We start from the raw sequence: 15,603 nt of genomic DNA on the forward strand, positions 1-15,603 counted from the left end.
CCATCACATTGTTCAAACCTTTCCTGAACAGCTACCAGGAACTCTGTAAGTACATAGACACGTAATTGCAGAGATATTGTTTTTTCCTGTATACAGGTCTGAATTGTGCGTAAATCTTTTGTGTAAGCATATCCCATCACACCTGAAAACAAATTAAGACTGTGTTGCTGGTGTTACTAGTTTACAGTTAATTCTCAAGGAATTGCAGTACGTATTCAGTTTTGATCAACTTTAATTAATTTGTTCGCTTTCATATTATTATTCTTCAGAAATGTATTATCCTTCTGAGCAGCTGATAATGTATACTGTATTTGATGACGTTTGACTGTGAGGATATTTTACTTGGACTAAATCTAGCAAACGTGTTTGTTTTCATGAATGTCAGTAAATATTCCAAAATTAACTCAAATGCATATCATATTTAATACAGTTCAGGTAATAATTTCCATATATGTTGTATTGCTGTCCTGAGTCAATTAGCATACATTAAGCATACATGCACAGTACATAATAGTTATATTTGCACATTAAGTAGTTTTAAGTAGTCAATCCATACACCTAAAAATGTGCTTTGAATATACTAACATAGTAATCATTAAAAATAATCTTATGAATGTCATAATATTAGAAACTAAATTTAAATCAATAAAGGTATAAATACATTATAGAAATGCTTAAGTAGAAAGTATAGCAAATCAGTCACTGAACAGAACAAACTATAGGAGTTTTTATTCTAGAATAAGTAAATATTTATTTCACTGAATTTTGGAAAATAAGATTAAGTGAATTTGGGATCCATATATTACAAAATGTAAAGTAAGTAAGTAATTAAGCAAGCAAATAAGTAAATAATTAAATCAGTCAATAGCTTTGGACAACATTTAACAGGTGTCAACTGACTTTAACCATAATGAACCTTGCAACAACAGTGCAGTGGTTTAATAATGTACTTCTCTATTGTCTATTAAATAACATCAATATGTATTTTAATATGAGGAATTTTCAGAGCTTTACTATTATAATGTCAGGTATATATGAATTTGAGGTGTTTGTATGTTGTGATAATACTAAGAGGAGTTGGTAAAAAAAGTATCCAAGTACTCAGAAACAGTTTGGGGCATCACTTTATTTCATGTTTTATATTTACTGTATTTACCTTACTGAATCTAGTAATAAGTAGTATTAAGGTAGTATTCATTAAGTTCATTAAGGGTTGAGGTGTTTTTGGACGATAGATTTCCATTATCAGAGTCTGTCAGTGCATAAAAATGATCAGCCCTACTGTGACAGCTATTAAATAACCCACAAACATATTCCGTGATGGATTAGTAGCTATTAATCTATAGCCAATTGTGTTGTTATCTTTAGCAGGAAGGAGTTATGTTGATTTACTGTAACTAATCATAGTGGTCTGGATGAATTAAATAAAACATGAAGACTTCTGGGACACGTATAATGCCTCCATAAAGGAAAGCATCACATGTAATCACATTGCAATTTCAGGCTTCTTGATAATTGTGGCTAACCCCACTAATCAAATAATGTTGAAGCAACATTGTAATAAAGGAAATTTAAAACAAAATTACATTTAGGCAACACGTCTGCAAATTTCAAGTAAAATGAACACAATGTACTATATACATCCATGCAACATAATAGATGTGCACCCAGGGAATGTACACACAAACTTACAACCAACAATCAGAGAACATTAACACAGTGTGGTCAATGTAATAGGTTTCCACTTTTTGTATTAAATTCATATTTGTCAATACCAAAATAAAACCAAACTAAAACCTCACACAACATTGTCAGAATAAAATGAATAAACTGGGGCATCACTTGATTGATTTGGAGCAATTGTGTCTTCATCATAATTTGCAAAGTTTTGATTAGTTATTGATGATGGAATGTCACCAAAAATGTATATATTGACAACAAATCAGTCTTTACAGTATATACTGTATTACAGTACTATAATAATTATAGCAGTTTGCAACCAGTTATACATTACACTAATACAGCTATAACATTATAAAAAAAGTTTATATTTTGCATTTTCTTTTGATCATTAGGACACATAGACCCCTAAAAACAAGATGTGTCACTTGTACCAGAAGCTCATAACAGTGACACAAAAAACCTTTTGAAGTATGTAAAGGAATTCTGGTACAGTCACATGGTAATTCTTTACTTGGAGATGTCTTGTGGGACAACTTCAGACTAATTTATCAACAGGAACTTTTGGGAATCCTGCTTCCAGATGGTGGGCTATCAATGAAAACTTATGCCCTAATGTGAAACAAGTGCTAACCCTGACACTGTAATTTGCATTACAATGTGATCCGCAGACACAATTGAGTGTTGATTCTATCCAAATAGGCCCAACTATGGCATCCGATTCAACCAGCTCCCCCTCCCCCTCCCATTCATTAATGGTTGTCAGTATAAATGGTACACAAGCATTGAATTTCAAGGGAAGCTTTTTTATTATTTCATTAAGCACTTATAGCCAATGTCCACCTGTTGTATGTCCTTGATCGGTCATTTGACTTTACTAATGCATGTTCTAGAAGAAGATGTACTTTAAACTTTTCATGACAAGAATTGATATGCCTTGCCTTAATAAGGTTTCACTGCAAAACAAAATAGCTGATATTATTAAATCATCAGCATTTTATCAGCTGATGAATGACTTTATCTGTAATTTTAATACTTCAAGATCAAATTATGATACATGAGTAGGAATGTTTCTGTGTTGCACTTAATTATGAACACATCTGCTTTTTTTTCCTTCCAAACTGAATTCTTTGCCCCTGAGTGTTAACATTTCAGTGAACAGTATACATACACATAAATGTAGTAGAAGTTAAATAAAACACAGAAATTCCAGATTTGTGAATAATAGAGATTAAGGGGTGAGGTGAGCCTCAGCTTTCCAATGTTTTTGAACCACTTTGAATTGAGGAAGTTGTCTGCTTATGACAGATGGGGTTAAAGTTCACTAAGTGAGAACAAAAGGCTGGTGGTAAAGCTTGGTTAGGTGTCATGCTGATGCTATCATTTTGGGGTTTATTTCTGGGTCAGACATTGGGAATTCTATTCTATTTCTATGATCCAGTAGACCCTGTGGACATTAATTATACTGAGTTATTCTAAAACAGTTTGGAAGAGTTCAAATTTAGATTATTGTGTGGGTTCTTCCAGGGTCAGGAGTCTATGTGTACAGAATAAAACTCTTAAACACATGAAGCTATAGAGGGCCTTTTTGTTGTTAGTTTGTTCAGATATAATTGTAGAAAAAGACTCAGGAATAATATTTGTAATGATGTAAAGGTTAATAAATTGCTTGGTTTGCTAATTCCAATCTCAGATTCAAACCACACAGTGAAAGATCAAATCTTTTATTTGAAACACTTGTGTTACACATACACACACATATATATTCTTCTGTGCTGGGCTACACAGCCTGTACAATTCTAGTTGCATTTATTATGTTTAAACATCTCCACTGATTTGATGTGTATATCTCTTTCATCTCTGTGGGATCTTCTGAATGTGTGAATTTGGAGTGCATCACATCATTCTTCATAGAACACACTGATTGTACATGATCTGTGCAGCATGCATACCATTCTTAATAACCCAAGTATAATGATGTTGTCTAATATATATAGGCTGGATTCATAGAAGGAAAGTGAGTGTAGTTGTGAATTGAGAAATGCCATTAATGGCTAGGAATCCATATATGCATTTCTGTGAAGTTGTGTTACTGACTGGTTATGTAGTAACAAGAGTAAAACCAATTGTAAAGTACAGCTACCTGATGGCTATATATATTTTTGAATATACTGCTGTATTCTGCATCTCCAGCACAGCAAATATAATTTGATACATTGAGCTGTCATCCTAAAAGTGGACTTATTTGAATGCCTGTTTACATAGCCATGAAAATGTATTCTTGCAAAAGTGCATGTATAAGTTACTGTCTATTTAAGATAACAATCCTACAGAAACACATTACAGTACTGGCCATTTACCCCACTTAAATTTAATCTGCCTGGTGGACAGTGTCCAGTTAATTTCCATACACATTTACATTGACAAATACATGTATTACCATCTGGTAGTTTTTCCACTGTGAATATGTAATACACATTGCTTATTACAATGATTGTTTTATTGCTTAGGTACTATCAGTTTACATAGTTTATGTTTATGTCTAGAAAGAGCAGTAGTCTCTCAGGTGACGACTTAGAGTATGACTGTGGTTCAGGCTGTATCTAACCATAACCAACTGAACCTGAACATATTACTAAACAGTTTTTGTAGAAATGTATGATTTAGGACCAAAAGTTGATGTTTAAAATCTAATGGAAAGCAGGCAGATAATGCAGTGCATTCTGCATCAGTGAACCAGCAACATTTCTTTGAGCCAGCTGTGCCAATTACCTCCTTAGTGACCCATACTGACCTGCCTAGTGTGGGCACAGTTAAAGACAGGAAGCAATTGTGCAGGAACAGGGGGGATCTTCGGCCTGACCAGAAACTAAGAACCCTCTTGCACGTTCTTTGTCTTGACTGCTGTTTTTCAGATTTTCAATTAAAGATGAACACCTTTCAGTCTTCATGAAGGTCTATTTGTTAAAAAGAAAGAGAGCAGAATAAAAAAATCTGGGAGAACACAATCAACTGCATTCAAGTATCATGCTAAACCCGTATGATTTGTAAAGAACTTCAGATCTAAGAGTCTAGTGTTATTGCTTGTTTTTTGTTGTGGTTTTGTTAGGCAATTATGAGCAGGTACTTTAGAAACTATAAAATGTTGAAAGTGATGACATTTTAGGTTATTTGATTTACTGTTATATATTTTTTAAGTAGAAATTATATCTGTAATACAAATAATAAGTATAAATGAAACTGCAACAATAACAATAGGAAAATATTACAATATGTATAGATTTCATTCTTCACATATATATATCCTGTATTAAATTGATACTATTGCATTAAAATAAAGTTTTCATTCATTTAAGGAGAAAATGTTATTATTATAGTAAGATAAATGTTAGATGCTCAAGAAAATAAAATGGGTTAAACATCAAGAAGAATATATTAAAATAGCTTAGAGAGTTCAAATAATTAAATTAACTATTTTTATATAATAACTTAAGTTAAAATAATGTATAATTTGTTATTGTTAATATAGTGCAGCAGAACAGCTGTCTACTTATTGTTTAGAACATCTAGGTTTCAGTTATTATCTAATTTTTTTCTTCTTTTTCTACCATGCAAAATCTCCTCAGGACTCGGTAAATGAAGCAGCACTTTATGCTTTTGATATTCGATCAGGCCCTAAATAGTTTCCCACTGAATTTCTAGGGTAGTAGCGGGCCAAGAATTTCAGTCTTGGCTGCAAGGCTGAACAGTGGGTAACCCATAGACAAGGCTGTCATCAGAATTCTATACCAAGAAATTGCCAACAAGAAGACCAGTTGATAGATTCCAACAATGAGAGCTGCCCACAGTTGTCCTTAGTTTGCTAGCCAAAGGAAATGAATACCTGATTTGTTAATGAAATGCAATTCTGTAAATCAATATTTCACATTTCTTTCCATGCTAGTCAGTCCAGCAGACTTTTCCAAAATATTTTTTATTAGTTTTTAGCATTTCAACCTATTATTAGCAAATGTAAAATAATCAGAATGCAGTAGACTCTCGATTATCCTTTCTAATGACAGGGAAGACGACAAGGGTTAATCTAAAATCGTGGATAATCCAAAAAACATAAATTGTCCGCGGATCTCATTGCCAAAAAAAAATATATAGATATAAATTATGTCTAACCTTTTAAACTCACAATGCAAAGCCTTATTTATTAAATAATATATAAATCCTGTCAAAATTCCACAATTTACCATTTTTATTTATTTGTTTGTTTGTTTGTTTTATTGGCAGATGCACTTATCCAGAGTGACTTACAGTTTACACAGCATTACAAAAGTGCAGAAGTACAAATTAATACAAAAATCTATTTTAGCATTACAAAAGTGTATTATTATTATTTATTTATTTGTATAATCAATTCAAAGTACAATGTAAGAATTTCAAAAGTGCAGAAGTACAAGTCATGTAAAATACAAAGCATACATCCTAGTTAATAAGAGGTAACAAATACAGACATGATGCACTGAAGTCCTAGGTATGTGCTAAAGGGAGGGGGCCTAGGAGAAATCACAGTATAACAACAGGAGTTCTAACAATGTATAAGGAAGCAGAAGTATGAGGAAGTAATAATATATTTTAGAAAACAACTTGGAATCAACTCCTTGGGTAGATACTTCTCGTCTGATGTCACTGTCAGACACTGCACTTTTCTTTTTGTTCAGATTCCTGAAATAACATCTCTTCTGCTTGATTATCTAATAATGTTGTAAATGGAGCTGCTCCAGACTTCTTTTGTGCCCTTGTGTGAGAAAATATCTATGTTCTAAAATAATCCAGTAAAGGATGTATTGATCTCATTTTATTGTAAAAGTCTATACAAAAACTCAATTAAACTGGTTAAAAAAATCCTTGAGTTATTAATTAATGTTAAAATCTTAGCTGCACCATAAATCCATAAATCAGGTTTAATAACAGTAAATCTTCCCTAATTTGGAAACACACTGCATACACAGCATCGGATGATATTTGTCTTTTCATGTCAAAAAACATGTGGGTGCCAACTCATTAAAAACAAAGGAATAAAAACACATTATTGTTTGGCGTTATTGTTATGGTAATTAATTTATCATAATTTATCATAATTTGAAAGTGATATATGTTTTTTCTAGACAGTTGAAGTAACATAAAAAGTGTGTCAGGGGGCAGTTTTCACAACTATTGTAATTGCTTTAAGCAACCATTTATCATGACATTGACAAAGTAACAGAGTATTCTCAGGAGTGATCCTGATTCTAAGTATTTTATAAATGACTGCCAGTAGGTCTATTTTGGTATTTATGTGTATGTTTAAAGTGTTTTACCAAAATGGCTATTGACATATGTTTCGGGTGAAGGAAAAGTAAACTAGCATTCAAGGTTTTTATGCAGTCATTGTCTTCTTTTAGGCAGCTAAACATCCTCCTGCATGCATGAATCTGGGACTTTCCTCTGCACAGTTCACTAACCTCCTGACTTAGCATTATGGGAAATTCAATCAGTCGGCCCAGTTGTTTTGGTCAGAAGGCCAAACATGTCAGGTCAGAGGAAGATTTTTTGAAGGAGTGCTACCAGTTAAAGAAAGAACTCCCACTCCTCGAAAGCTGGTCTGGGGAGAGTCTGAAAGAGAAGAAGAATGAAGAAGCTCAGAGTTCTGCTGGGGAAACACCCAGGAATGCCACCACAAATGACAATGCCAGGCAATTGATACCTGACCTGACCAAAACACCTCAGAATGGAATTCTCCCTATGAAAAACAATGCAGATTTGGGAAATCTGCCAAATGACAAAACTGAGACAGAACTAGGGGAGAAAGTGCAAGGTGTTCAAACAAGGAGCTCAGGAAGCCCCTGGTCCTGGAAGCCCCTGGCCACAAGAGAAGTTACTGAGGTGACCGAGGTGACAGAGACAGTTGTGACCGAAATAGTGGAAGTGATAGAATATCCATTTGGAGACAAAGGGGGAGACCCCATCATTACCAGGACTGTGAGGGTCCTTAATGGTGCTGCTGCGGAGCTCTCTGAGGTCAATACATATACATATATATATATATATATATATACTGTATAAATACAATGTTTTGTAAAAAAAAACTGTAAGCCTGTATGCTATTCCTAGTATTGCATAGTTATTTCCAATCTGATGAAATTCAGTTTTTAATTGTTGTTCAGATCACCTGGAAACAAAATTCTAATGTATCCCAAAAAGGTGTGTATTTTTCACATTTTGTCAACAAATATGAGGCTTAACTTATTGCTTCATGAAAGTGTGGAAATCTTTTATATTTTTAAAATGTAAAAAAATCAAGACTGATGTATCTGCAAAAGCTTTCCCTTCATATATTGTGATTCAAATATTTCTGCAATTGTACAGTACAGTGTTTTCCATGGTTCGAGATAAATTTAGGTATCAATCTCATATTAGCTTTTATAAAAGCAATCTCCTTATTTAAAGGTAGTCAACTTCAAATGAGGACTCATTGATAAATTAATGTATTTTGAATTAACACATAATTAATGTAAAAAAATGTTTGATGTTATTTTCAACTCATATTTTTACTACCACAGCTGCATAGTGATGGACATTCAGATCAAGACACTGGCCTGGAGAGATGGAGCACACTTAAAAAGAAGGTAATATTATTAACAATATTGATGGCATCTGTTTTCCGAAGTGGGTTCCTTGGCAACCTAGAACAGAAGTATTACAAAATGAAGGCTATCATCTTCTTCTTTCAGCCAATTAATGTACTGTAGCAGTGTGGAGGGTAGTGCCCACACTGCCGGGGCTCTGAAAGACAGGGCTCAGGAAAATATGCAGGCAGATGCAAAAAAGTGCAAAAGTGATTTATTATTTCACAGTTTGTGGTAATGAAACCAAAATAGACTGAAACAAAAATTTAACTCCTCATGGAGGGAACAGGTGGGTCAATGTTCCCCCGGTAATTTTAGATTAAAGAGACTAGAGTGCTTAACAATCATGTTAGAACAAGTGATTCAGTGTTTAGAAGCTGAAGTAACTATTTGGACTCATTGAAGTTGCTGAACAGATTATGACATGCTAGCCACTTGAACACAGAAAGCAAACAAATGAGATATACAAGGGTCATTCTGTGCTTATGTCTGCCAAGCTGGAATGGATGTAAACAACATTATTATATTATATGGCTGCATTGATGAGGGCATTATACTGAAAAATGCATGGTAACCAAAAATATTTGTATGCATATTTATGTATTTCTATAGTGTATAAGTAAGATCTATACCACTCGTCCAGATCGATTCTATTATATAAGCAACTTTTAAAACTCACCAAATTATATAGGATGAGAAAAGCCAACATGTATGCTCCTTAAGGGTCTCAGGATGTGTTGTGTCATAACTTCCTATATAGCAGAAAAACTACAAAACATCAGATTTGTCTTCCCTGCAACAATTCGAGTCATTATTATCAGTCAACCGAGTGTTAGTCTTTCTTATTCCTTATTCTTACTCCTTGAAAGTAGACAACGTAGACAACATGAAGTGTTGCTGTGTGCACAACTGTGGGAAAAACAGTGAAGACAGAGTTTTTATTTTCTCATTTCCAACAACAGAGAAGATTAATGCACAGTTTCTGCAAGTAAACAATTCCACATTCCAAAGAATCTTAAATTAGAATCAAAATTCGGAGTTGTGTAGTTATCACTGGAGTAAAGTTAATATAGCATCAACTCAAAGCCTCACTCCAATCTTGCATGTTCTGGTTCTTGTATTCAAGGCTGCACGATGTGCCTTAACTCTGAAAGAGGACATGGGGGATTCTGAAACATTTAATCAAAACCTGGAGGCCTTGCTGGCTTGGGTCTCTGACATTGAGGAACTGATGAGTAATCAGAAGCCACCATCTTCAGAGGTGAAAGTGGTGAAAGCGCAGCTACAGGAACAGAAGGTATGAGTTACCAAAACACAAACAGGCTAAAATCACAAATGCTAAAACTTCTGAACTCGTGTCAGTTCGCTAGACATTGTCTTTTAAAACTGGAATAAAACGAAGTCTGGGCAACATGTACTCTCTGTGTTCAGTTAGACTGCTGATCCATTCCCATTCAAAAATTCACCCTAGCCCCAGATAAACTGAAAGTTCCTTGGGCACCATCAATACAACCAGATCATCTGAGCTGAGCTTGTTGTATTAGGTCCTTCTCTATTCCCTGTATCTAGTCCATTGACTGGAATTACTCTTTGGGGGAACATGAGCCTTTAGTTATTGTTCTCAGTGTATTCAACTACAGCCAATCGATCCATTAATGTCTTAGACATTGTACTAATACCAAAGGTTGAAAATGAATGCAGAGTTGTAAATAATAGGAATGTCCCAAGATAGCAATCATACCAGGACTTTTAAAAGACACTGGGTACTTTCACTGTTTTTATTTTATTATTGTTTATTGTTTATTGCTTATTGTTTACCTAGCATATATTCAGAGAAATGCTCACTATGGAGTAGACCCAAGACCTTTTTCTGTTGTTGCAGCAATATATAATTGCATCACCCTACATTGTACCCAAATTGTGAAGCTTTAACATAACTAATTGGCTACACCAAGACTATTAGTTTTCACTTTCTTTTTTGTATTTGTATTTAGTTTTTTGTACAGAAAATAATTGTGGTGGCATGAATATCTATATATGGTGTAATTACTGTAATATATCTGTAATTTAAAGGGTTTCATTTTTCAGTCAAAATATGACTAAATACTAAACTTACTAAACTTGAATGCATTCCTGTTACTTTCTCAGTTTTTAATTTAAGATTGAAGGTCAGTCATTAAAAAGATAATGATCCTAGTTTATTAATAAGTATTATCCTTTGCATTATGTGAACATATAATTGCAAAATAAAGGGACCTATTTATAAGACATGCCTTTTTCAGCTTCTAAAGCGCCTGCTAGAAGACAGAAGACCAAGTCTGGAGATTATGGTACAAGATGGTCCACAGTTTGTGGAGCATAACCAAGGTGCAGACAGTGAGCACTTTCTCAGCCAAATAGCCCAACTGAAGCACAGATGGGAAACTTTGCTTCTGAATGCAGAAAACAGGTCTTCTTTTTCTTTATTTCTTTATCACTGAGTGTTAAAACTAAATGTACATAAGAACATAAGAAAGTTTACAAACGAGAGGAGGCCATTCGACCCATCATGTTCGTTTGGTGTCCATTAATTACTAAGTGATCCAAGGATCCTATCCAGTCTATTTTTAAATGTTCTCACATTTTCAGCTTCAACCACATCACTGGGGAGTTTGTTCCAGATTGTGACTACTCTCTGTGTAAAGAAGCATCTCCTGTTTTCTGTTTTGCCTTGTAGCCCAATTTCCATTTGTGTCCCCGGATGCGTGTGTCCCTACAGATCTGGAAAAACCTCCTCTGGTTTGATGTGGTCGATGCCCTTCATGATTTTGAAGACTTGGATCAAGTCCCCACGTAGTCTCCTCTGTTTCAGGGTGAAAAGGTTCAGTTCCCTCAGTCTCTCAGTAGGACATTCCCTTCAGACCTGGAATAAGTCTGGTTGCTCTCCTCTGAACTGCCTCTAGAGCAGCGATATCTTTCTTGAAGTGTGGAGCCCAGAACTGTACACAGTATCCAGATGAGCTCTAACTAGTGCATTGTACAGTCTGAACATTACTGCCCTTGTTTTAAATTCTACACTTTTGACAATATACCCTAGCATACTGTTTGCCTTTTTTATTGCTTCCCCACATTGTTTGGATGGAGAAAGTGAGGAGTCCACATAGACTCCTAGGTCTTTATCTTACATTACTTCATCTAGTTCTATTCCTCCCATAGTGTAATTATAGTGGACATTTTTATTACATCCATGTAATACCTTGCACTTGTCCACATTGAATTTCATCTGCCAGGTGTCGGCCCACAACTGAATATTATCTAAGTCCCTTTGAATAACCTGTGCTGTCGAGATTGTATCTGCTGAGCCACCTATTTTTGTATCATCTGCAAATTTGACAAGTTTGCTAACTATCCCAGAGTCCAGCTCATTAATATAGATTAGAAAAAGCAAAGGCCCTAGTACTGATCCCTGTGGAACTCCACTAACAACCTCACTCCAGTTAGAAGTGACTCCTCTAATCGACACCCTCTGTTTCCTATACATCAACCAGTTCATAATCCATCTACTTACATTACCCTGAATGCCTACAGCTTCCAATTTGAGGATCAGTCTTTGGTGTGGAACCTTATCAAAAGCTTTTTGAAAATCTAAGTATATCATATCATATGCTTTCACATGATCTACAGCTGCAGTTACATGTTCAAAAAATTCGAATAAATTAGTAAGACATGATCTGCCTCATCTGAACCCATGTTGACTATCTCCAAGAATATGCTTTTTATTAAGATGCTCCTGTATTTTCTGTCTAATCATTTTTTCCAGCATTTTACATGTAATGCAGGTGAGACTGATTGGTCTGTAATTTCCTGGCTCAGTTTTGTCCCCTTTCTTGTGGATTGGTATGACATTTGCTGTCTTCCAGTCAGTCAGCACATCCCCTGTTCTAAGTGTCATTTGGAATATTTGAGTTAGCGGCCTATAAATAATTTCCCTAATTTATTTAGTACTTTTGGAAATATACCATCTGGCCCAGGTGATTTGTTTGTTTTTAATTCTGCTAGTCCCTTTACTACCTCCTCCTCATTTATCCTGATATCTCTTAGGGTTTAACTGGACTGATTGTTAACCTGAGGCATGTTATCTGTTTTTTCTTGTATGTCTTGCCTTTTATCTGTTTCACTTCCTCCTTTATTGGCCTTTTGCTGTTGTACTATTGAAAAAACCTCTTTGCATTAGTTTTAACTCCAAGAGCTATGTTTCTTTCTATTTCCCTGTTTGCTTTCCTGATCCCTTTCTTAAGATCTCTTTGCAGTTCAACATATTCTTTGTATTTTGTTTAATCTCTATCCCTTTTGTATGCACTATACAACATTTTCTTAATCTTTATTTTTTGCATACTTCTATTAAACCACTTTGGCCACTGTTTTTTGGTCCTCAATTTGATAGGTTTTGGTACCAATTTCTCCTGAGCCTCAAGTATATTCTTAAAATATAACCATCCATTTTCAAATGAATCTGTATACAGTGTGCTCCAGTCTAACTCTTCTAACTGCCGCTTCATCATACCTTTAAGGTTTGCTTTTCTAAAATTGTAGACCATTGTTTTAGACTTGGTCCTTGTTTTTTAAAAGTATGCCTCAAAGCTAACCATATTGTGACAGTTTGCCATTGGTTCTCTAACTAGTGTCCCTCTGACTCTATCTTGGTCATTTGAAAAGATCAGATCAATGCATGCGCTCTCTCTGGTTGGTTCCCTGACAAATTGAGTTAGAAAGCAGTCATTTACCATCTCAACCATTTCTATTTCTGCTTCTGTAGTCCCAACTGGGCTTTCCCAGTCTATGTTCGGGAAATTGAAATCCCCCATTATAACAGCCACATCCTTGCTACTTGCAGTCCTGATTACATTATACAATGCAACATCTGTCTGAGTTGGATGGTCTGTAACACACTCCTACCAATAATCCTCCAGATCTTTTATGCAAAAGTTTAACCCACAAAGATGTTGTATTGTTACTAGGATTTAATTTGAGTTCTTCTGCCTCAATGTCATTTCTGAAATATAATGCTACCCCACCACCTCTTTGATTTTGCCTGTCTCTCCTAAACTGTGTGTATCATTTCAACTTGTATTCATCCCCATCATTTTCTGTAAGCCATGTTTCTGTCACTCCTACAACATCATAGTCATACGCCAGCACTGTTGCTTCTAGGTCTAACATCTTGTTCCTTATACTCCTGGCATTGAGGTACAAACATTTCAAGACTTTCCTACTAACAGTTTCCCTTGGTTTTCTTTCCCTAGTAGAACATTTCCCATTGTCAGAGCTCTCTGCCCCCCTGGTCCCTAGTTTAAAAGATTGTCAATTACTCTGCACATATGCTCTCCCAATGCATTAGCCCCCCTTGTGTTTAGATGTAGACCATCCGGTTTGTACAGGTCCCATCTATGCCAGAAGAAAGACTAACACTCCATAAATCTAAAACCCTCTTCCCTACACCAAGATTTCAACCACGTTTTAAACTTTCTAATCTCTGCCGGTCTCCCTGGCCATGCACGTGGTACTGAAAGTATTTGGGAGAAAACTACTGTGAAGGTTATGCTCTTTAGTTTCTTTCCAGACTCTTTAAATTTGTCTTGCAGAACCTCTGCCCTACCTTTTCCTATGTCATTGGTTCCAATATGGACCTTGATCAGCGGATTCCCCCCGGCTTTAGCCATCACTGTCCAACACTTTTCTGCGGTTACGACCTACTGTAACCCAGCAGTTCTGTACACTTTCCTGCCCTAAGGTCTCAAATCTCCTAGGTTTTGGCGTGCACACCATCTCTCTAATGGGCTGATTGACTAATTCTTCCATATCACTAATACAGTGCAAATCAACAAGCTGAGCCTCAAGATCACAGACCTTGATCTCTAGGATTTCAACATGCTCACAACGTTCACAAATTAAATCTTCTTGGATGAGTTCATCCAGGAAGGCAATCATTCTGCAAACATGACATTGTATTGGCCACATGCTTCTAAATTTTGCAAGTTATTTATTTATTTATTACATTTTTTGGGGGGCTCTTGGTTTCTATCCCCTGGTCAACTGCTTGACTTTTTTTTTGTCACCGAGAAACAGCGCAGCTCTTTCTCAACATTGTAGAAGACTGTACAATGCACTAGTTAGAGCTCATCTGGAATACTGTGTACAGTTCTGAGCTCCACACTTCAAGAAAGATATCACTGCTCTAGAGGCAGTTCAGATGAGAGCAACTAGACTTATTCCAGGTCTGAAGGGAATGTCCTACTGAGAGACTGAGGAAACTGAACCTTTCCACCTTGGAACAGAGGAGACTACATGGAGACTTGATTCAAGTCTTCAAAATCATGAAGGGCATCGACCACATCAAACCAGAGGAGCTTTTCCAGATCAGCAGGGACACACGCACCCAGGGACAAAAATGAAAATTGGGCTTCAAGGCATTCAAGACGGAAAACAAGAGACACTTCTTCACACAGAGAGTTGTCACAATCTGGAACAAACTCCCCATGGATGTGGTTGAAGCTGAAAATTTGGGAACATTTAAAAATAGACTGGATAGGATCCTTGGATCACTTAGTTATTAATGGACACCAAACGAGCACAATTGGTTGAATGGCCTTCTCTCATTTGTAAACTTTTTGATGTTCAACAGCAGCTTTAAGTACCCTTTTGTCTTCCTGCCCCCAATTCACACCTTACTGGCTCCAACTGGATCCACCTGGCACAACTAACTTAACTGAATTCCTGCTAGTCCTTGACAAAATCACCTTTCCTTCAACCTATTTACTTTCACCAACTCTGCAGCTGTACTGAATTGACATAAATTAGGGCAAACTACACACACGATTAACTTCAATTAAGGCAGTTAAAACAAAATCAGGAATGCTAAGACTGTCTGAAACTAGGAACACAACAAGTTGGCTGCCTCTCACCTGTACTGTCCCGTGTCTGTCTGTGGCAACTTGTAAATCCTTCTGTTTACATGTTGGTCTGAACAGCAGCTTTAAATACACTTTTGTCTAACTGCCCCCAATAATACCTTAGATAATACAGTGAGTTGTTTCCCAATTGCAATTCTTTGAAATATTTTGCATGAGCATTTTGTCATTTTTGTCTCAAAGCACACAAAAAGGAGAGAAATGCACCCAAATTTCTTTCTGAGTAAATAATGTGTTCAGTTTGTACTCCTTTTGACATGTACAAGTAAAACCCTCATCAGATGCTGGTAAGCTCTATCTCAATATATATTTAGACACAA

General features: G+C 35.7%; 1 protein-coding gene across 1 annotated transcript in view; it reads left to right on the forward strand.

Moving 5' to 3' along the window:
• The window catches only part of LOC136759576 (plectin), a 348,280-nt gene that overhangs the window by 277,502 nt on the left and 55,175 nt on the right, over window positions 1-15,603 (forward strand). The window contains exons 39-42 of the mRNA XM_066714579.1: window positions 7,180-7,728; window positions 8,271-8,336; window positions 9,463-9,633; window positions 10,619-10,785. Coding sequence (XP_066570676.1) covers window positions 7,180-7,728; window positions 8,271-8,336; window positions 9,463-9,633; window positions 10,619-10,785 — 953 coding nt within the window. The remainder of the gene's footprint in view (window positions 1-7,179; window positions 7,729-8,270; window positions 8,337-9,462; window positions 9,634-10,618; window positions 10,786-15,603) is intronic.

The sequence above is a fragment of the Amia ocellicauda genome, chromosome 10 (genome assembly GCF_036373705.1).
Source record: "Amia ocellicauda isolate fAmiCal2 chromosome 10, fAmiCal2.hap1, whole genome shotgun sequence".
NCBI lineage: Eukaryota > Metazoa > Chordata > Actinopteri > Amiiformes > Amiidae > Amia > Amia ocellicauda.